The sequence below is a fragment of the Bufo gargarizans genome, chromosome 3, assembly GCF_014858855.1.
Source record: "Bufo gargarizans isolate SCDJY-AF-19 chromosome 3, ASM1485885v1, whole genome shotgun sequence".
In the NCBI taxonomy this organism is placed as follows: Eukaryota; Metazoa; Chordata; class Amphibia; order Anura; family Bufonidae; genus Bufo; species Bufo gargarizans.
In genome coordinates, this window is record NC_058082.1 from 280551474 (window position 1) to 280575555 (window position 24082).

The 24082-nt window shown below is 45.7% G+C and overlaps 1 protein-coding gene across 1 annotated transcript in view; it reads right to left on the reverse strand.

Annotated features, from left to right (window-relative positions):
* Positions 1 to 21572, reverse strand: part of BEND2 (BEN domain containing 2) — a 42392-nt gene extending 20820 nt beyond the window's left edge. The window contains exons 1-3 of the mRNA XM_044286147.1: positions 21472 to 21572; positions 19163 to 19313; positions 12791 to 12862 (exon numbers count right to left, since the gene is read on the reverse strand). Coding sequence (XP_044142082.1) covers positions 12791 to 12862; positions 19163 to 19252 — 162 coding nt within the window. The 5' untranslated portion in view covers positions 19253 to 19313; positions 21472 to 21572. The remainder of the gene's footprint in view (positions 1 to 12790; positions 12863 to 19162; positions 19314 to 21471) is intronic.
* Between the last annotated feature and the right edge of the window lie 2510 nt (positions 21573 to 24082).

Sequence of the window (24082 nt, forward strand, 5' to 3'; positions counted from 1 at the left end):
GACGGATCCGTCCGAGGCTATTTTCACACTTAGCTTTTATATGCCAAAATAATGCAGACGGATCCGTTCTGTACGGAGCCTCCGTCTGCATTATTATGATCGGATCCGTTCAGAACGGATCCGATCGAACGCTAGTGTGAAAGTAGCCTTAAAGGGGTTAAATACTGTGAATGAGGGACTGCTGAAAAGGGTTTATGTGAAGGCCCTTCACACTTTCACAGTATTTATTAACCCCTTTCAGCAGTTCCCCATTCACAGTATTTATTAAGCCCTCAGGGGACTGCTAAAAAGGGTTAATAAATACTGTGAATAGGGTACTGCTTAAAGGGGTTACCGATAATAACTACTACTGTCCCTCCAGGACACCCATGACCCCCTCCACAAGTTCTTACCTCTCCTCCACCCGTTTCCCGGCATGCGGGGGCGTGGCTTCGCTGAGGTGGGCGTGGTTTGTAAGTTCTGGGGGCGTGGCCGGCGAGGTCCGTGAAGCCAGTGGCCACCCTAGTCTCTATGTGTGCCTGGCTGCGCTGCTCCTGCTGCCTGATACACTGGCCAATCAGCAGCAGCAGGATCCTTGCCGGGGAGGGAGATGCAGCCCGAACAATGGGTGGGGTTGAGGGAGAAGTTCAAGAACGCCGCCTGAAACTATGAATACACTGTAGTGTCACTGTCTTGTGCAGAGTAGGGGGCGGAGCCTTTCATGCGCTCCGGGCCCCCCTGTGCTGCGGGCCCCATAGCAACGGCGTGGTCTGCCTATATTGGCAGTACGCCACTGGCGCTCGTCCTGTCTGCGTTAAAAATCTGGCGCCTGCGCCGTACCGGTCTTCAGTCGGCGCAGGGGCACTGAGAGGAGGACGCTTTTATAACACATACTTTTATAATATGTAAATTACCTCTCTACCAGCAAGTAGGGCGGCTACTTGCTGGTAGCAGCCGCATCATCCTTTCATAAAGACGCCCCCTCCTCATGTTGATTGACAGGGCCAGCGAACGCGCTCGTCCTCTGGCTAGCCCTGTCTGCGTAAAAAATCTGGCGCCTGCGGCGTACCGGTCTTCAGTCGGCGCAGGCGCACTGAGAGGAGGACGCTCACTCGGCCGCTCCTTCCTCAGTGCGCCTGCGCCGGGTGTAGATGTGACGTCATCGGCGCAGGCGCATTGAGGATGGAGCATCCGAGCGAGTGTCCTCCTCTCAGTGCGCCTGCGCCGACTGAAGACCGGTACGCCGCAGGCGCCAGATTTTTTACGCAGACAGGGCTAGCCAGAGGACGAGCGCGTTCGCTGGCCCTGTCAATCAACATGAGGAGGGGGCGTCTTTATGAAAGGATGATGCGGCTGCTACCAGCAAGTATCTGCCCTACTTGCTGGTAGAGAGGTAATTTACATATTATAAAAGTATGTTTTTTCAAGAAATTGCTGAACAAAAATGAGTAAGAGCATTATATATTGATATATGGCAGTATAAGGAATTTAAGTAGCCAAAAAAAAAAATAATGACTTTAGTGGGGTGACAGAAGCCCTTTAAAGGGAATCTATCACCAGAGACCTCCCTATCCAACTGTTTACATGGACACAAACTGTAGTTCACCTGGTTAAAACGTTGTTTTTCTTTTGTTCATCCAAAGTTTTTGAATCCAGAGGGAAAAAAAAAAGGCAGGCTGGTTTGAGATCTGCATTTATATAAGCAGGCAGAGTTTGTGAGCATTCGTGTGTTTGAGTTTCAGTGTGTGTTTGTATTAAGTGTGTGACTTTAGATTACGTGACTTGAGATTCAGGAACTTTAGGAGGGGACTACAGTAAGTTAGATTCTTATCACTGCACTATATTGTATTTTTCTCTTTTCTTTTCCCCACTTAGTATGTGTTCCATTATTGACAGCTCAGTCCAGTGCACATCTTGTCAGATGCATGCAGTCCTGGAACAGCTGTTTGAGGGTGCATATCTTTGTTCAAAATGTGAGCAAATTGCCTGTTTGGAATCGCACATCGAGTATCTAAACGGGCAAATTTCAACACTGAGAAGCGTTGACAATTTGGTAAAAATGTTTGCTGCTCACTGAGCATGCACTCAATGGGAGTAGATGTGGGGGAGGGTGGTAGCGAGGAGGCTCAGGAAAGTGAGGTAGCTAGCTGGGTAACAGTTAGAAAGCGGGGTAGAGGGAAGAGTGCCAGGAAGGCTCACCCTGATCTGACACACCCGAACGAGTTTGCACGGTTGGCAGACGAGGGGGATGTCAGTCCAGGGAGAGCACTGCTGCAGCCGGACACTTCCTCTGCCAGTCAGGGGAATGTCAGCTCCAGTAAGCAGGGGACCAGGAGAGCAGGGCAGGGCAGACAGGTGCTGGTAGTAGGAGACTCAATTCTTAGGGGTACAGATGGGAGATCTGTCACAAAAACAGGGATAATCGAACCGTGTGTTGTCTTCCAGGCACTAGAGTTCGACACATCGTGGATCGGGTTGACAGATTACTGGGAGGGGCTGGAGAAGATCCAGCGGTCGTGGTCCAGAGGTAGGTGGAGCGTCCTTAAAAATGATTTCAGGGATTTAGGTCAAAAGCTTAGGGCAAGAACCCCAAAGGTAGTATTTTCCAAAATACTGCCTGTACCACAGGCCACACAAGAAAGGCAGCGAGAGATTAGGGAGGTTAACAAGTGGCTAAAGAACTGTTGTAGGAAAGAGGGATTTGGGTTCCTGAAGAACTCTGTCAGCTACAGGCTCTATTGGGCTACAGATGTTTTGGAGGAGAAAATGGCTAGAAGTTTGGAGGAATGTTTAAACTAGGGACTGGGGAGGGTAATTACGTTATAGGATGGGAAGATAGTGCAGATAGAGACCGGGGGCAAGGTAGTGGGACTGGGGGAGGAATGGAAGGAGGGACTAGAACAGCTCAGAAGGAAAATTGTAGGGCACAAAATATACATAAACCTCTTAAATGCATGTATACTAATGCCAGAAGCCTGACTAATAAAACTGGGGAACTGGAATTAGTGATGTCTGAGGAGAATTATGACAGTGGGAATAACTGAGACATGGCTGGATGATAGCTATGACTGGGCAGTTAATGTACAAGGTTACAGTCTGTTTAGAAAGGATCGTCAAAACCGGGGAGGGGGAGGGGTCGGCCTTTATGTAAAGTCCTGTCTAAAGCCCACAGTCCGAGAAGATATAAGTGAGGGTACATGAACATGTGGAGTCACTGTGGGTAGAAATACATGGAGGCAAAAACAATAATAAATTACTAATAGAAGTTTATTATAAACCACCTATTATACCAGAGTCCACAGAAAATCAACTACTAAACTGAGATAGATGAGGCGGAAAATCATAATGAGGTGATTATTATGGGGGACTTCAACTACCCAGATATAGACTGGGAAACTGAAACTTGTATATCTCATAAAGGAAACAGGTTCTTGGCAATAACCAAAGACAGTTACCTTTCCCAACTGGTTCAGGACCTGACTAGAGGGACGACCATACAGGACTTTGTATTAACCAATAGACCTGACAGAACAACAGACGTGCAGGTCGGGGGACACCTGGGAAATAGTGACCATAAAGTAATAACCTTCCAATTATTATTCAAGAGCGTTTCTTCAGGGAGGAACAAAAATACCAAACTTCAAAAAAGCTAAATTTAGCCAACTAAGAGAGGCCATAGGCCTAACTAACTGGGACAAAGTCCTTAAAAATAAAAATACAGCCACAAAATGGGATATTTTTAAAAGCATCCTAAAATCTAAATTGTAAGAGGTACATACCTTATGGGAATAAAAGGTTAAGGAACAAGAAAAAAAAACAATGTAGATAAATAGAACTGTAAAGAAAGATATAAATGACAGAAAGAAAGCATTTAAAATCACTAAAATAGGAGGGTTGCGAAGAAGCACTGAAAAACTATAAGGGCTGTTTCACACGAGCAGATGTCGTGCGTGACATCCACTCCGTGAATGACAGCCAAGACCCGATGCAGACATGCAGAAGCACGGAGCATTAACATGATTGATAATGCTCCGTGCCTCTCTGTGACCTCTTTACTACGAAATCACAGTGACAACTTTATCTCACTGTGATTTCGTAGTAAAGAGGTTACAGAGAGGCACGGAGCATTATCAGTCATGTTAATGCTCCGTGCCTCTGCAGTCTGCATCGGGTCTTGGCTGTCATTCACGGAGCGGATGTCACGCACGGCATCCGCTCGTGTGAAACAGCCCTAAAGGAAAAAAATTGAATATGTAAAAACACAAATAAAAGCAGCCAAACAAGAGACCGAGAGATTAATTGCTAAAGACAGCAAAACTAACCCTAAAATATTTTTCAATTATATAATATAAATGGTAAAAAGTATAAATCTGAAGGTGTCCACCCTCTACAGAGTAATGAGGGGGGAGTTGCAGAGAGTGATGAGGAGAAAGTAAAGCTATTAAAAAAAAAAATTCTCAACTGTATTCACTGAAGAAAATAAACTGTCAGATGAAATGCAGAATGTAAAAGTTAATTCCCCATTAAAAGTGTCCTGTGACCCATGAAGAAGTACAACAGCGACTTAAAAAGATTAAAATAGACAAATCACCAGGACCAGATGGCACACCCCCCCGTATCCTAAGAGAATTAAGTAATGTCATAGCCAGACCCTTATTTCTGATATTTAAGGACTCTATACTGACAGTGAGTGTTCTACAGGATTAGCAAATGTAGTGCCAATATTCCAAAAGGATCCAAAAACAGAGCCCAGAAACTATAGGCCGGTAAGTTTAACATTTGTTGTGGGTAAACTGTTTGAAGGTTTTCTAACATGCTATCTTGGACTACGTCAATGACAATAAGCAAATAACGCCATATCAGCATGGCTTCATGAGGGATCGGTCATGTCAAACTAATTTAATCAGTTTCTATGAGGAGGTAAGGCTACTTTCACACTAGCGTTCGATCGGATCCGTTCTGAACGGATCCGATCATAATAATGCAGACGGAGGCTCCGTTCAGAACGGATCCGTCTGCATTATTTTAGCATATAACAGCTAAGTGTGAAAATAGCCTCGTACGGATCCGTCCAGACTTTCAATGTAAAGTCAATGGGGGACGGATCCGCCTGAAGATTGAGCCATATTGTGGCATCTTCAAACGGATCTGTGTCCCCATTGACTTACATTGTAAGTCTGGACGGATCCGCACGCCTCCGCACGGCCAGGCGGACACCCGAACGCTGCAAGCAGCGTTCAGCTGTCCGCCTGTCCGTGCGGAGGCGAGCGGAGCGGAGGCTGAACGCCGCCAGACTGATGCAGTCTGAGCGGATCCGCTCCATTCAGACTGCATCAGGGCTGGACGGCTGCGTTCGGGTCCGCTCGTGAGCCCCTTCAAACGGAGCTCACGAGCGGACCGACGAACGCTAGTGTGAAAGTAGCCTAAGTTCTAGACTTGACAGCGGCAAATCAATGGATGTCGTATATCTGGACTTCTCCAAAGCATTTGACACTGTACCACATAAAAGGTTAGTATATAAAATGAGAATGCTTGGACTGGGAGAAAACGTCTGTATGTGGGTAAGTAACTGGCTCAATGATAGAAAACAGAGGGTGGTTATTAACGGTACACACTCAGATTGAGTCACTGTAACTAGTGGGGTACCTCAGGGGCCAGGTATTATTAATGATCTTGTAGAAGGCTTGCACAGTAAAATATCAATTTTTGCAGATGACACTAAACTGTGTAAAGTAATTGACACGGAAGAGGACAGTATACTGCTACAGAGGGATCTGGATAGATTGGAGGCTTGGGCAGATAAGGTTTAACACTGACAAATGTAAGGTTATGCACATGGGAAGGAATAATGCAAGTCACCCGTACATGCTAAATGGTAAAACACTGGGCAACACTGACATGGAAGGAATTTTAGTGAACAACAAACTAAGCTGTAAAAACCAGTGTCAGGCAGTTGCTGCCAAGGCCAATAAGATAACGGGTTGCATTAAAAGGGGCATAGATGCCCGTGATGAGAACATAGTCCTACCACTTTACAGATCACTAGTCAGACCACACATGGAGTACTGTGTACAGTTCTGGGCTCCTGTGAACAAGGCAGACATAGCAGAGCTGGAGAGGGTCCAGAGGAGGGCAACTAAAGTAATAACTGGAATGGATGGACTACAGTACCCAGAAATATTATCAACATTAGGGTTATTCACTTTAGAAAAAAGACGACAGAGGGGAGATTTAATTACGATGTATAAATATATCAGGGGTCAGTACAGAGATCTATCCCATCAGCTATTTATCCCCAGGACTGTGACTGTGACAAGGGGACATCCTCTGCGTCTGGAGGAAAGAAGGTTTGTACACAAACATAGAAGAGGGTTCTTTACGGTAAGAGCAGTGACTATGGTGAGTTCACTAAAACGGTTCAAGAGGGGCCTGGATGTATTTCTGGGGTGTAATAACTTAGGTTATAGCTACTAGAGAGGGGTCGTTGATCCAGGGAGTTATTCTGATTGCCTTATTGGAGTCGGGAAGGATTTTTTTCCCCTTAAGTGGGGAAAATTGGCTTCTACCTCACAGGGTATTTTTTGCCTTCCTCTGGATCAACTTGCAGGATAACAGGCCGAACTGGATGGACAAATGTCTTTTTCGGCCTTATATACTATATTACTATGTAGTTATGTTCCCGAGTCACGGTTCTTTTTCCTAGCAAATTACGGCTACTTTCACACTAGCGTTTTTGCTGGATACGGCAGGGTCCAGCAAACACTTCCATTACAGATAATATAACCGCCTGCATATGTTTGAACGGATCCAGATGTATTATCTTTAACATTTATTTAACATTGCCAAAACTGATCTGTTTTGAACTCCATTTAAGGTCAATGGGGGATGGATCCGTTTTCTATTGTTGCAGATTGTGCCAGAGAAAACTGATCTGTCCTCATTGACTTGCATTGGGGGTCATGACGTTTTGCTCCACATGCTGCAGTTCTCTTTCCGTTCTGGGAATGGAACGGAATGCATTTTGGAGCATTCCGTTTCCTTCAGTTCAATTTTGTCCCCATTGACAATGAATGGGGACAAAACTGAAGATTTTTTTTGTTTCCGGTATTGAGCCCCTATGACGGAACTCAATACCGGAAAACTTTAACGCTGGTGTGAAACTAACCTAAGCCTTTGGTGCAATGATAATGTCACTATTGCTCTTGTTGCACCAAAGCTCTGCTCCTTTCTATGGCCAGCCCTTCCCTTACTGGCCATAGAAATGAGTGGAGCTTGTGTCAAACAACAGCAACAGTGACCTCCTTATTGTACTAAAGGCTTAAATTTGCACATTAAAATGTAACTGCCATTTTCTTTTTTTGCTGATGTATAGAGAGAGTGACAGGGAACATTTTTCTAATATACTTTATTTAGGGAAAACATTTATTTATGGTAGAAAATGGCAGTTACACTTTAAGAAAAAGAATCATAACTCAGGAACAAAGCTTCGGATCAACAAAAGAAAAAAAAAACTGCTTTTAAATCAGGTGATCCACAGCTACGTGTCACTGGTGACAGATTCCCTTTAATGCAGTAAAGCAAACAAAAGCCATGGGACAAGACCTGATGACAAACAGCAGGAAAGCATCTGACACTGAATTGCATTCCCATTAGGCTGCGTTCACATCACAAGTTTGTCTCACATTTACAGTATACATGTGACAAATACGCTAAATGCCTCAGATGGATGCCATACAGTAAAAGTAGTATCCGTTTAACGTACACGTTTTATTTATAGGACACCACAGTATGGAAAAATCATGTATTACACTTTTGCATCCTCCCCCCCCCCCACCAACATACTGTATATGTTAAACGTGGGACAAAAATGTATCTACAAAGTATCTTGGCATAGTAATTACGAAGGACCCTCATGCGTCAGTGGTGAGAAATATAGACCCTATAGAACATCTGTTTGTAGATAAGTTTAAAACGTGGAAGTCTCTGCCGCTTTCAGTGATGGGGAGGTTGAATTTATTTAAAATGATACTGCTCCCTAAGGGCTTATATCTCCTGTCACATGCATGTGCTCCGGTCCCAAAGGCCTTCTTTGACAGACTCCATTCTTTAATCACTACCTTTGTATGGGGCAAGGCCAGGAGGAAGCTCTCTCTGAAAGTGCTGCAGAGATCCAGGCTCCAGGGGGGAATGGCTTTGCCGGATTTCTTCTTGTACTACGGTACTTAGCTGGCCAGCTGAAATATATTGCATCATGGGTGAGGCAGGGGGAGCTGCCTGGGCCAGAGTATTGGCTGAGAGAGTGCCTTGGTATTTCTACCTTGTGGCCAGTGTTGGAGTCTCTGAGTACAGTCCCTGGGAGAATGCTTCCTGCCCATAGGCTAGCTAACCAGGTGTGGAAGGCTGCCAAATTTAACGCATTTGCAGATCTACCTGATGCAGCTCCCCTCTGGGATAATCCTATGTTCCCACATTTGATTGACCTGGAGGGCTCGGCGATTTGGAAAGGATATGGGATCATATCATTGGAGGAGTTATATGTGGGGGGTGTGCTTAGATCTCTGCAACAACTGCAGGAGAAGTTTGAGATTCCTCACACCCACTTCTATAGATACCTTCAGCTGCGACATGCTCTGGAGGCGCAATTTAGGGGGATGAGCCGCAGCATTTCCAGGTATCCTCTGATAGGAGTGCTGAGGTCCCAGGGTCCTAAGGGAGTCATTTCTGTCTTATACACACAGTTACTCGGAGATAGAATGCGACTTCAGCCGCTGGAGGTGGAAGCAAAATGGAAATTTACTATCCCGACACTTGATGATGAGGAGTGGGAGGAGGCATTACTGGTTCCCACCAAGGTTTCTCCGTCGGTTAATAATAGATTAACTCAGCTGTTTATCCTTCATAGAAGTTATCTGTCCCCTCTTAGGCTGTACAAAATGGGGAGATTACCTAGTAGCAGATGCCACAGGTGTCAGGAGGAGGGAGCTGATTTCTGGCATTTGATATGGAGCTGTAGCTATGTGCGGACCTTCTGGGAGAGTGTTGTAGGGATTTTGTCGACGTTGGTGCCCGCTCCGATAACACTTTGCCCCAAAATATGTGTACTGGGAATTCTGGATGAAGAACTGTGGACACATCATCAGAGAGTATTTTTAGGAGAGACTCTGTTTTTGGCCAGAAAGGCGATAGCTTTGAGATGGATGGCGGACAGGCCCCCTACGGCTGGTCAGTGGAAAGGCTTGGTAAATCAGGCTATGTCTATGGAAAAGGTAGTCTATATTCATAGGAAGTGCCCGAAGAAATTTGAAAAAGTATGGGGGGGAGTGGTGCTCTTCGACTTACTCACTACATCGCTCTCATATGCATTCGGTGTCGGAAGACCCTTGGGGATGATAGCCACTGCTTGCTGACTATTACCGGGGTACCACCAGTTAATTGATGCGTGGTGGGGGGCTGGTTTGCCTACTGCTTTTGCACATAATGCCACTGTCTATCCTGATGTTTATTATAATATTTATCTGAACATTTGCTCGTGAAGTCTGGGACTCCCCTGCGTGGGCTGTCACTACTTCCTGCTGTCTTGATTCATGCCTAATGTTAAACTTCAATAAAACAAGTTTAAAAAAAAAAATGTATCTACAATTTAAACACTTTAAAAATATACATATTGTTAGGAAATTACCGACTGTCTAAATCTGTTTTTTAGATTAAAAAAAATGGTTTTTTTTAAAATGTGAGTTTCTCATTCTATATGTCAATATATTTATTAATGATCTTGTAGAAGGCTGGCACAGTAAAATATCAAATTTTGCAGATGACACTAAACTGTGTAAAGTAATGGACATGGAAGAGGACAGTATACTGCTACAGAGCGATCTGGATAGATTGGAGATAGATGGGCGGATGAGATTTAACACTGACAAATGTAAGGTTATGCACATGGGAAGGAATAATGCAAATCACCCGTACATACATAATGGTATTTCACTGGGTAACACTGACATGGAAAAGGACCTATGAATTTTGGTGAACAGCAAACTAAGCTGTAAAAACCAGTGTCAGGCAGCTGCTGCCAAGGCCAATAAAATAATGGGTTGCATCAAAAGGGACAATAGATGCCTGTGATGAGACCATAGTCCTACCACTTTACAGATCACTAGTCAGACCACACAGAGTACTGTGTTCAGTTTTGGGCTCCTGTGAACAAGGCAGATATAGCAGAGCTGGAGAGGGTTTAGAGGAGGGCAACTAAAGTAATACTTGGAATGGGAGGACTACAGTACCCAAAAAGATTATCAAAATTAGGGTTATTCACTTTAGAAAAAAGAAGACTGAGGGGAGATCTAATTAATATGTATAAATATATCAGGGGTCAATACAGAGATCTATCCTATCAGCTATTTATCCCCAGGACTGTGACTGTGACGAGGGGACATCCTCTGCGTCGGGAGGAAAGAAGGTTTGTACACAAACATAGAAGAGGATTCTTTACGGTAAGAGCAGTGAGACTATGGAACTCTCTGCCTGAGGAGGTGGTGATGGTGAGTACAATAAAGGAATTTAAGACGGGGCCTGGATGTATTTCTGGAGTGTAATAATATTACAGGCTTTAGCTACTAGAGAGGGGTTGTTTATCCAGGGAGTTATTCTGATTGCCTGATTGGGGTCAGGAAGGAATTTTTTATTCCCCCCTAAAGTGGGGAAAATTGGCTTCTACCTCACAGTTTTTTTTTTGCCTTCCTCTGGATCAACTTGCAGGATAACAGGCCGAACTGGACGTACAAATGTCTTTTTTCGGCCTTATAAACTATGTTACTATGTTATTTATTAAAGTGCATGAAAATATTGCCATTCCTGTGCTGTAGAAATCACTTCTCATTAGTCACCTCATTGTTTTAAGAGGGCAGGGCTACAATGATAGGCACCGTCTCAAGTAGGCCAATGGCCGTCCATATTTGAATGTAATACCTCAGTTCGGCCTCCCCATCAAAACCCTGCCACATAAAGCTGAACACAGATTGGATCACACCACTGACAACAGATGTTCACAGCTCATGGTTTGTCACTTAGCACAATGACATCTGCTGAGAACTCAAGTCGTCATCTCCATGTAGGTTTGTCAAGATACCAAAATTTGAACTTTGATTTCGATAACAAGTATCACGATACTCAATACCAAATGGATATTTTAGCCAACATAATGAGCAACATGGGGTTAATAAGTGAGGTACATGATGGGGTTACTTACTATTAATGTAAGGCGCAAGGTTTTATCAATTTGGACCCTTATGTGCCTCATATTAATAGTAAATAACATCATCATGTACCTTACATGTTGCTCATTATGTGAGGAGGTACTTGATGGGGGTTACTTACTATAAGGGATGCTCACCAGCACCCGCATCGCTTATGATGGCCGCAGCTGCATCTCCGCGACGTTAGGGAGGCTCGTTCCCATCATGCCTGGTATTGGCTGCCTCCCCACATCACGCAGATTAAAACAGAAGCAGCCGTACAGGCATCAGAAGCAACGTGGGTGCTGGGGAGCGGGGTAAGTATTACCTGTGTGAGGGGCCCGGGGGATTTATAGGAATTGGATAACCCCTTTAATGTGAAGTTTTATCAGTTTGGACCCTTATGTGCCTCCGATTAGTCACGATCGGCTGTTTCAGGGAGCCGCTGCACTCACCAAAGCTCTGGTGAACACTGCAGACTCCCAGCAGCTTACCAAGCACAGTGCTGTACATTGTATAGGGGCAGTGCTTGGTATTGCAGCTCATCCCCATTGACTTGAATGGGCATCAAAGTATCAAAAAAGTTTGGATACTTCGATACCTGGTGCAACCCTATCTCCAAGCAGTAGTTAAAGGGGTTGTCCGGGTTCAGAGCTGAACCCGGACATACCCTTATTTTCACCCCGGCAGCCCCCCTGAGCCTAGCATCGGAGCATCTCATGCTCCGATGCGCTCCAGTGCCCTGCGCTAGATCGCACAGGGCACGGGCTCTTGTGTTTTCAATAACACACTGCCGGGCGGTAACTTCCGCCCAGCAGTGTGTTCGGTGACGTCACCGGCTCTGAGGGGCGGGCTTTAGCTCTGCCCTAGCCGTTTTACTGGCTAGGGCAGCGCTAAATCCCGCCCATCAGTGCCAGTGACGTCACCGGGGTTCCTGTCAGCCCCATGGAGAGCCCGGTACGTCACCGGAACTCTGAAAAATGCCTTTGCCCTGCGCGATTTAGCGCAGGGCAAAGGAGAGCATCGGAGCATGAACTGCTCCGATGCTCATGTCAGGGGGGCTGCTGGGGTGAAAATGAAGGGCTGTCCAGGTTCAGCTCTGAACCTGGACAACCCCTTTAATCATCTCCGAACTGCTGTTAACATAGCAGACCAACTACTGAGGAAACATGGCTTCCCCTATAACCATGTACAGAAAATACTACATGGTTTTAATTAGTAAAAACTCATCTAGGTGATACATTGCTTTAAAGCCTATGTATACTATTGGTAACACTGCTGGATCTTTAGCGATTCTGGTGTCATGGCAACTTACGAGTTGTGCTGCAACCCCAATCAGTTCAATGGCTGACCTGCTATACAGAGATATTTAGTCGTGTGACGTATGCTGTGGCCAAGATCACCATGTAGCCCCAGCCTGCTTTGAGGGGTGGCCGCCACTTACACTTTTTTTTTTGCCAGGTTGAGTAGATAATAAAAAAAATAAAAAAATAAAAAAATAAAAAAAAATATATATATATATATATATATATATATATATATATATATAATTTAATAAATAAAAAATAAAAAAAACTTACGTTTTCATATTCTGCTTCATAATCATACTCGGAATTATTGACCTCGTCATATTCTTCACCTTGTATACCCATCTGAATATGCAAAAGACAAAAGCAAAGCTACATTGTTACAAAATGGAAAACATAAGTGTGCTAAAGAAAAAAAAATAACAAGTACGTAGTGTGGTATTAAACGAAAAAGATGTCATGATAGCTGGACAGAAAGAGTTAACAATAAGTGAGCTTACAAATGTAAGCTAAGGGAAAACTTACAGCTAAGCACTTTTTTTTGTACTGGGAAAGTCTGTGCCATAATTCAGATTTCATAAGACAGACAACGTCATTTAGAAGGAAGTCAGCTCCCAAAGACCCCAGAAACTACAGCCAGCATTGTACAGTGTAAAGACTGACGAGTGGGCTTATGTATATGTAACACTGTGCTCCTGCCCCCATTTTACTGTACAATGCTTAATGTCGTTTCTGGGGGGTTTGGGAGAGGACAGAATCCCTTTAAAAGGTGACATCAATGTAAATAAAATTGTTGAAAAAGGCAGAATAGATACTAGAACAATAATAGAAAAGATATACCAGTACTTGCCATTCTGAACCCTGCCCACTCCAACACTGCCGTTCCAGTACTCTCCAGTGCTGCAGCCATGACGTCATGCGTTTGGATGCCGCAATGATGTGTATGTATACCACACGTGACCGCTGTCTCTCAGTGGTACACAGTATGAGACTGCTGAGGCCAGGGATTGGCTACAGAGGTCAGGTGCCGTATATGGGCACGTCACTGCTACAGTCAAAAAAGCAAAGCCAGACAGGGAGGAGGCTTGGAATGTCATTATAACCTTTTATTATTATTTTAATACCTGGGATCCATGATGTACATATACAAAGGCCCCCAGGATTGCCATTTTTGCCTATGAGGCCATACCTCTGGCAGTGTGACACTTCAATAGAAGTAGTAACTATTGCACAGCATTATGTTTTTCTGGGACAAAATGAGTTAATTATATGTTTAACCATCCTAAAGGCTCTACTCTTTCTGCAACTGCCACGTCCTCTGCACTTTGATTGACAAGACTAGGCAGTCATAATCAGGTTTACGCTGTCTGGGTCCCGTCAATCAAAGTGCAGAGGACGAGGCAGTTGCAGAGAGTGCAGAGCCTCTAGGTGTAATGGTAACGCCCTTGTTGCTCCTAGAGGCTCATTTGCTTATATAAAACATCATTTTTCTCTGTAGTGCAGATACAAAAATGGGACCAACTGAGATACCTTCAGCTGCCAAGTGCACATGTTACAGGCCAGCCAGTTTTATAGGTACAAGTCTGCTGACAGGTGCCTTTTACTGACCTATCCTTAAAGGGGTTCTCCGGGAATTAAGAAAATTAAAATACTTAAATATTACTTCATTATAAATATATTCTCAAATACCTTACATTAGTTAGAATGGCTCGTTTTGTCTGGGGAGCAACCTTCAGGAAAAATAAAATGGCTGCTGTCCTATTAGTACACACAAAACCCGTCCTAATTACACAGCAGGACAAGTTACTTCACAACACTGAGGTAAAGAGCTGCCTCATCCTCCTCTCCTGCTTGTCAGGGATTATCACCCTGAATAAAGTTTAATATGGTCATCAGCTGAATCTCTGTAGGAATGAGCAGCAGCACTTGTATGCAGTCTCCATTACCACAGTCTGTCCTGTCCGTCCTCTCTGTACTTAAAGGAAACATGTCAGCGGCAAAAGCCATCCCAAGCCGCCAGCAGTACTTTCATGTAGCCAGCTGCGAGTTTCAAATGAAGTATGATGAGGCAGAAGTATGAAAAACGTTCTTTTATCCTCCGTCCGCGCTATTTTCTAGTCAGGCTTGAAGTCAAGGGGGCAGCAGACTCTGCTTCAAGTCAAGGTAACCGAGCCGCCTTCCCGCCCCCTTCGCTGTGACTGACAGCGCTTATGCCTGACAGCCAGCTGTCATTCACAGCAAAGGGGCCGGGAAGGCGGCGCGGTTACCTTGACTTCAAGCAAAGAGGCCGCTGCCCCCTTGACTTCAAGCCTGACTGGAAAATAGCGCGGACGGAGGATAAAAGAACGTTTTTCTTACTTCTGCCTCATCTGAATGCAGTAAGAAAACCATCATTCAAAACTCACTGCCGGCTACTTGAAGGTACTGCTGGTGGTTTGGGATGGGTTTTGCCATGACAGGTTTCCTTTAATGTCTCCTCATGAACTCCACTCCTACAGAGATTTAGCTAAAGATTTTCTCATCTGTATTCAGAATCATAATCCCTGACTAGCAGAGCAGAGAGGAGGATAAGGCAGCTCTTTACGTCAGTGTTGTGAAGTAACTTGTCCTGCTGTGTGATTAGGACAGACATTGTGTGCACTAATAGGACGGCGGCCATTTTATTTCTCCTGATGATTGCTCCCCGGGCAAAACGAGACATTATAACTAATGAAAGGCATATGGGAATATATTTATAATAAAGTAATATTTACATATTTTCACTTTCTTAATTCCCAGAGAACCCCTTTAACCGCCTCCAGACCCCCTAACTCACGGATGCGTCCTGGAGGCGGTCGATTCATTCCTCCTGGACGCATCCGTGCGTCATCTCATGAGACGCGAGATTTCGGTCTGAGCCGGCCCGCGCATCGCGGGCCGGCAAAAGTTCAAGCACTATTTTGTCATCAATGATCGTGGCTGGCAGGCTGGCGATTTTTAAAATCTCCATTCAGAAGCCATCTAACACATTATATTTACAAATATAATGTGTTAAATGGCTTCCCTGCTCCTCTGCTGGTCCTTTTCGTCGGTTGGTTCCAGCAGAGGAGCAGGCATCACAGTGAGTAGCACCAAACACCACACATAGCCCCAGATCACCCCCCTGCACCCCAATTAACCCCTTGATCACCCCTGTCAATCACTAGTAAAAGGGAAAAAAGTGATCAGTGTAAACTGTCACTTTTTTTTTTTAATGGTATTGACTGTTAGTTTAGGCCCCTTGGTTGGGTAGTTTAGCGCCCAGCCCTCCGCAGTCACTTATTTGCCGATTAGCGTATCGCAAACAGCTTTTGTACTTTTATAGTATCTGTAAGTGATCAAAACTGATCACAGTCAGATCGATAATAGTATTAGTGTCACCTTAGTTCGCCCTCCACCCAAAACGCAGTGTTTGCCCGATCAGGCCTGATCGGTCGCCCACAGGTGCGTTCACCCACGCCCGCCCCGCCGGGGTGACAAAAAAAATATTATTTTTTGATCACTGCACAATCACTTTACAAGCTCTGCGGCAATAAAAAAAAATCAGTTTTGATATTTTTTATCAACCGCAGCGGCCTCCGGTACTTCGCTAGCCTCCCATTTGTAAGACAGGCTTGCTTTTTTTCTTGGGTAGTCTCAGGGAATACCCCTAAATTTAGTTGCCCAAATGTCAAACAGGGGGTATTCTTCTGAAGAGGCCTACAGGCTTCTGACCCAGTCGGATGAGGAATGGGAACCCTCATCTGATGAATCTAGCGGGTCAGAATATGAACCTGTAGAAAGCAGTGGCAGTCTGACCCAAAGTTCGGACGAGGAGGTTGAGGTCCCTGATAGCACCAGGCGTACCCGGCCCCGTGTCGCTAGACCACAGGTTGCGCAGGATCCGCTTCAAGGGCAGCAGAGTGGAGCTGGCGCTGTCGGATTACGTGGTGAGGCATACACCAGCAGCGCAGCCCATCCTGGACCTAGTACCAGCACTGCCGTACAACATGGTGAAGTGGCGAGCACCAGAAGGGCAGTTGAAGCTGGTACGGTGGCACGTGCAGTAGTGACCCCGTCGCAGCCACTGCACAGACAGGCCCGTAGAGCCCCTAGAATCCCTGAGGTGCTGGCAAACCCTGATTGGCAGTCCCCAACTTCAGCCGCACCTGTAGTCCCCCCTTTCACCGCCCAGTCTGGAGTTCGGGTTGAGACAGCTCAGATCGGTTCGGCCCTGGGATTTTTTGAGCTGTTCTTGACTGCGGAGCTCTTGGACTTAGTTGTGGCAGAAACAAATCGGTATGCCACTCAATTTATATCCGCCAACCCGGGAAGCTTTTATGCCCAGCCTTTCCAGTGGAAACCAGTCCAAGTTTCCGAAATTAAAATTTTTCTGGGCCTTCTCCTCAACATGGGTCTAACCAAAAAGCATGAATTGCAGTCATATTGGTCCACGAACCCAAATTATCACATGCCCATGCTACTATGTCCAGGACACGATTTGAGACCATCCTGCGTTTCCTGCACTTTAGCGACAACACCACCTCCCATCCCAGAGGCCACCCAGCTTTTGATCGGCTTTAGGGGCCCTAAAGTGTGAGAAGAAGTCTGGGATCTAAATGTCTAAAAATGCCCTCCTAAAAGGAATTTGGGCACCTTTGTGCATCTAGGCTGCAAAAAAGTGTCACACATGTGGTATCGCCGTACTCAGGAGAAGTTTGGGAATGTGTTTTGGGGTGTCATTTTACATATACCCATGCTGGGTGAGAGAAATATCTTGGTCAAATGCCACCTTTGTATAAAAAAAAAAAAAAAAAGGGAAAAGTTGTCTTTTGCCGAGATATTTCTCTCACCCAGCATGGGTATATGTAAAATGACACACCAAAACACATTGTCCTACTTCTTCTGAGTACGGCGATACCACATGTGTGACACTTTTTGCAGCCTAGGTGGGCAAAGGGGCACACATTCCAAAGAGCACCTTTCGGATTTCACAGGGCATTTTTACAGATTTTGAGGGGTATCCGTGAGGGGCATGGCGAGTTCCTAGAATTTTTTATTTTTTGTCACAAGTTAGCGGAAAATGATGATTTTTATTAGAAAGTGTCATATTCCACTAACTTGTGACAAAATAAAAAATTCTAGGAACTGGCCATGCCCCTCACGGAATACCTTGGGGTGTCTTCTTTTCCAAAATGGGGTCACTTGTGGGGTAGTTATACTGCCCTGGCATTTTAGGAGCCCAAATGCGTGCAAAGTAGTTTGCAATCAAAATCTGTAAAAAATGGCCTGTGAAATCCGAAAGGTGCTCTTTGGAATGTGGGCCCCTTTGCCCACCTAGGCGGCAAAAAAGTGTCACACATGTGGTATCGCCGTACTCAGGAGAAGTTGGGGAATATGTTTTGGGGTGTCATTTTTACATATACCCATGCTGGGTGAGAGAAATATCTCGGCAAAAGACAACTTTTCCAATTTTTTTATACAAAGTTGGCATTTGACCAAGATATTTATCTCACCCAGCATGGGTATATGTAAAATGACACCCCAAAAACCATTCCCCAACTTCTCCTGAGTACGGCGATACCACATGTGTGACACTTTTTTGCAGCCTAGGTGGGCAAAGGGGCCCACATTCCAAAGAGCACCTTTCGGATTTCACAGGCCATTTTTTACAGATTTTTATTTCAAACTACTTTGCACGCAAAAAAAGCCAGGGCAGTATAACTACCCCACAAGTGACCCCATTTTGGAAAGAAGACACCCCAAGGTATTTCATGATGGGCATAGTGAGTTCATGGAAGTTTTTATTTTTAGTCACAAGTTAGTGGAATATGAGAGTTTGTAAGGAAAAAAAAAAAAAAACATATCATCATTTTCCGCTAACTTGTGACAAAAAATAAAAAGTTCTATGAACTCACTATGCCCATCAGCGAATACCTTAGGGTGTCTACTTTCCGAAATGGGGTCATGTGTGGGGTTTTTCTACTGTCTGGGCATTGTAGAACCTCAGGAAACATGACAGGTGCTCAGAAAGTCAGAGCTGTTTCAAAAAGCGGAAATTCACATTTTTGTACCATAGTTTGTAAACGCTATAACTTTTACACAAACCATTTATTTTTTTTTATTAAAGACATGTAGAACAATAAATTTAGCGAAAAATGTATATATGGATGTCGTTTTTTAAAAAAAAAATTACAACTGAAAGTGAAAAATGTCATTTTTTTGAAAAAAATTTGATTAAGGGTGTTTCAGCTAGGGGGCTGCGGTGGTTAAGATAGGTCTTCAATATCAGAACGGTGGCAAAATCAAAATCACTTCAGCAAACTGCACTTACCATGTAGAGAAAGTTTAATACAAGGCACTTACTAATGTATTGTGATTGTCCATATTGCCTCCTTCATTTTTCCATCAAATTATATTGCAGGTTGGTTGTAACCATGGAAAGAGTGTAAAATGTGATGGAAAAATGAGTCCAGCCAGCAAAGGAAGCAATATGGACAATCACAATACATTAGTAATTGGCTTGTATTAACTTTCTCTACCTGATAAATGGCATTTTCTGAAGTGAGACAGCCCCTTTAATACACCAGCAGTTATTGGGTTAAAATGGATGGCAATCACTTGGTCTGTTGTGACTAATATACTTACTGTAGTGTCTGACATCAAGTTGCTGGCTTTCCGCCGCTTGTGTGGAATGCGAAATTCCAGCTCCTCAGTAGTATTGACATCGCTCTGCATGGCTGAGTGGAGAGGATGGGTGTCAATCCAGAACCAGTCAGTGACAGCAGATTTTCATCATCTAAAACAGAGACAAAGCACTGAATATGGAATAACACCAAAATGTAAAACTTCGAAAAAGCAGTCAGTCATGCGGTGGCGACTATTCCATTCCGAATTCAGAGCAAAAAAAAAAAAAAAAGAAGAAGCTTGCTAGCAAAACAGTCCCATTGAAATGAACGGAAGGGATTTTCTGTTGCTAAAGTTTCGTCTCCAGAATCTGCCTTGTCTGAAGGAAGGCACCCTAAACTTCTAGCCGGGTCTTCTGGGAGTACAATACTAGTGACCTATCCTAAGGACCGGTCATCAATGTTAGGCTACTTTTACACCAGCGGTTTTGCTGGACCCCTCATGGATCAACAAAAACGCTTACATTACTGATAATACAACCGGATCCGGTTGGATTATCTTTGAAATAACCGAGACGGATCCGTCATGAACTCCATTGAAAGTCAATGGGGGACGGATCCATTTTCTTTTGTGTCAGAGAAAATGGATCCGTCTCCACTGACTTACATTGTGGGTCATGACAGATCAGTTTTTCTCTGCATCCCAGGACGGAAAGCAAACCGCAGAATGCTGCGGTTTGCTCTCCAGTGTGAGGACGGAATGGAATGCATTTTGGAGCTTTCCGTTCTGTTTAGTTACGTTGTGTCCCCATTGACAAAGATTGAGGACAAAACGGAAGCGTTTTTTCCCCCGATATTGACCCTATGACGGATCAGTCTTGCTCTGCATCCCAGGACGCACTCAAAAAAGCTGCTTGCTGCACTTATGTGTGCATCACGGGAGCGCAACCAAATGGAACGGAATGCGTTCTGGTGCCCTCGGTTCCCTTCAGTACAGTTTTGTCCCCATTGACAATGAATGGGGACAAAACTGAAGCGTTTTTTTCCGCTAGTGAGATCCTATGACTGAACTCAATATCGGAAATTGAAAATGCTGGTGTGAAAGTAGCCTTAGACCGGTGGGGGTCTGACACCTGAACCCTCCCCCCGAACAGCTGCTTGAAGTGGCCGCAGCTCTGCAATGAGTGCCGCAGCCTACTTACAGCTCAGTACACTGTATAGCGGATGTGCTTGGCTTATTCTCCAGAGCTGCACATAGGCCACAAGACCGATGAATGTGACATCACAGGCTGAGCCTCACCGTTTCTTCAAACTGCTGATTTTGGGGCCCCACAAACAACACTTGTCCTATTCTGGCCTGTATGACAGACAAGAATAGGACTGGTCTATTGAGGGCTGGAATGCATACGGTCAGTATCCGCACTTTACAGACCGCAAAACGGACATGGTCGTGTGCACGAGGCCTTAGCCTGAGGATCAACCATCAATATTCTAAACCTGGAAAACCTCTTTAATACATTTCCAGGCCTTTCTGCTGACTATAGGCAGTACAGCGTCCTCTTACTAGAAGCTGCAGTCATCAGTTTGGATTTCTGCTTTTTTACCCCAATTTACTCCCTATTTGGTCCATCAGTACGCCAGAGCGATACACCTTGTGCTGTCACCGACACCAAATAAAAGCACACTGGATGTCTGGTACATAACATGTCAAAATGATGCAGTCCGGCATACACGGCGCCCCCCGGAGGCTTCAGTATAGTGCGACATCTGCCCTTAGCCTACATTCACACAACGGACGTTTTTTCACAGATTAATTTTTTTTAAACTGCAGCCTACAATTGCATTGGAGCTGTCCGGTTGTGAAAACGGACAAAATAGGCCATGTCCTATTTTCTGATGTCAGTTACTGACGGCGTGTGAATATAATAGACTTCAATGGTTCTTATTCACACAAGGAGGTTACATGCGTGTGCCATGGTGCTGGGCACTGCTATATATTACACAGGGTAAGCCCCTTGACCAAATGCACGTACCATATAGAGGGTAAAGGTCTATATAAGGGACTATAACCCTCATTATCACAGACACAAATAACGTGGACTTCTCTGACACTCCCCTACAGCCTCATCTATGGAAACCCCACACATCATAGCGCCACCAAGCGGCAAGCAGCAGAGCGACCACTGAGCACAGTCTCCCCATATCACAGGGTATAAACAGAGCGAGCCCCGGCCCATCCTCCACCCGCCCCTCACCGGGGCACCGAGCTGAGGGCGGGGGAGGACTGCACCACACCCAGCATCAATCACACGGGCGGACACCATAACCAACCGGCGGGAAGCAAGTGCTGCAGCAGCGTCGTCCGTTCACGTATCCGGGCTCTAGCGGACGGTGGCAGACACTGGATCCTAGTTGCTAAAGGACCTTTGATGATGTCATGACCATGTGATCAGTCACGTGTGCGGGAGGAGTGGAGCTGTGCAGCTGGAGGAGTTTCCTGTGTCTGGTTCCCCTGTTCTGTGTGGAACGTCGGCAAAGCAGTGTGTGTAATGGGAGGCGGGAGCTGTGCAGTACCGTGTGCGTTATCCAGAGCTGTGTGTGTAACGGGAGCTGTGCAGTACTGTGTGCGTTATCCAGAGCTGTGTGTGTAACGGGAGCTGTGCAGTACTGTGTGTGTAATGGGAGCTGTGCAGTACCGTGTGCGTTATCCAGAGCTGTGTGTGTAACGGGAGCTGTGCAGTACTGTGTGCGTTATCCAGAGCTGTGTGTGTAATGGCAGCTGTACAGTACCGTGTGCGTTATCCAGAGCTGTGTGTGTAAGGCTGAGTTCACACGAGCGTGACAGATTTGGTCCGGATGCGTTCAGGGTGCGTTCAGTTAAACTCGCACCATTTTGCAAGCAAGTTCAGTCAGTTTTGTCTGCGGTTGCGTTTAGTTGTTCAGTTTTTTCCGCGCGGGTGCAATGCGTTTTGATGCGTTTTTCACGCGCGTGATAAAAAACTGAAGGTTTACAAACAACATCTCCTAGCAACCATCAGTGAAAAACGCATTGCATCCGCACTTGCTTGCAGATGCAATGCGTTATTAACGCAGCCCCATTCACTTCTATGGAGCCAGGGCTGCGTTAAAAACGCAGAATATAGAACATGCTGCGATTTTAAAGCATTGCAGAAGTGATGCGTGAAAAAAAATGCTCATGTGCACAGCCCCATTGAAATGAATGGGTCAGGATTCAGTGCAGGTGCAATGCGTTCACCTACTGCATTGCACCCGCGCGGAAATCTCGCCCGTGTGAACTCAGCCTAATGGGAGCTGTGCAGTACCGTGTGCGTTATCCATAGCTGTGTGTGTAATGGGAGCTGTGCAGTACTGTGTGCGTTATCCAGAGCTGTGTGTGTAATGGCAGCTGTGCAGTACCGTGTGCGTTATCCAGAGCTGTGTGTGTAACGGGAGCTGTGCAGTACTGTGTGCGTTATCCAGAGCTGTGTGTAATGGGAGGCGGGAGCTGTGCAGTACCGTGTGTGTAATGGGAGCTGTGCAGTACTGTGTGCGTTATCCAGAGCTGTGTGTGTGTAATGGGAGCTGTGCAGTACCGTGTGCGTTATCCAGAGCTGTGTGTGTAATGGGAGCTGTGCAGTACTGTGTGCGTTATCCAGAGCTGTGTGTGTAATGGGAGCTGTGCAGTACCGTGTGCGTTATCCAGAGCTGTGTGTGTAACGAGAGCTGTGCATTATCCAGAGCTGTGTGTGTGTAATGGGAGCTGTGCAGTACTGTGTGCGTTATCCAGAGCTGTGTGTAATGGGAGCTGTGCAGTACTGTGTGTTATCCAGAGCTGTGTGTGTAATGGGAGCTGTTCAGTACTGTGTGTGTGTGTTATCCAGAGCTGTGTGTAATGGGAGCTGTGCAGTACTGTGTGTGTAATGGGAGCTGTGCAGAACCGTGTGTGTGTGTAATGGGAGCTGTGCAGAACCGTGTGTGTGTGTAATGGGAGCTGAGCAGAACCGTGTGTGTGTGTGTGTAATGGGAGCTGAGCAGAACCGTGTGTGTGTGTGTGTGTAATGGGAGCTGTGCAGAACCGTGTGTGTGTGTAATGGGAGCTGTGAAGAACCGTGTGTGTGTGTGTGTAATGGGAGCTGTGCAGAACCGTGTGTGTGTGTGTGTAATGGGAGCTGTGCAGAACCGTGTGTGTGTGTAATGGGAGCTGTGCAGAACCGTGTGTGTGTGTGTAATGGGAGCTGTGCAGAACCGTGTGTGTGTGTAATGGGAGCTGTGCAGAACTGTGTGTGTGTGTGTAATGGGAGCTGTGCAGAACTGTGTGTGTGTGTAATGGGAGCTGTGCAGAACTGTGTGTGTGTGTAATGGGAGCTGTGCAGAACTGTGTGTGTGTGTAATGGGAGCTGTGCAGAACCGTGTGAGTGTAATGGGAGCTGTGTGTGTGCCAGGCAGCAGGGGCCAGACCCCCCCCCCCCCCCCCCCCTGTATTAAATTCATTGGTGGCCAGTGCGGCCTCCCTTCCCTCTAATTAAAATCACCCCCATCATTGGTGGCAGCGGAGAGTTCCGATCGGAGTCCCAGTTTAATTGCTGGCGCTCCGATAGGTAACCATGGCAACCATGACGCTACTGCCGTCCTGGCTGCCATGGTTACTTAGCAATTTTAGAAGCATTATACTTACCTGCACTGTCTGTGGCCGGCCGGTCGCTCCTCTTACTGGTAAGTGAAATTTCTGTGCGGCGCATTGCTTATAGCACAGACCTGTCACTTACCACTGATTGTGTGAAAGCAGACCAGCGGGGACGCCGAACTCCGCATGGGGCATTGCTCAAGGCTCCGCTGTAATCCCAGCTATTTCTGGAAGGGGTGGGCTTGATGGGACACATGTCATCACTCTGGGTCGGGCTCCTGAGTCAAACCCTGATGATGTCAGATGCCGAGCTTCAAT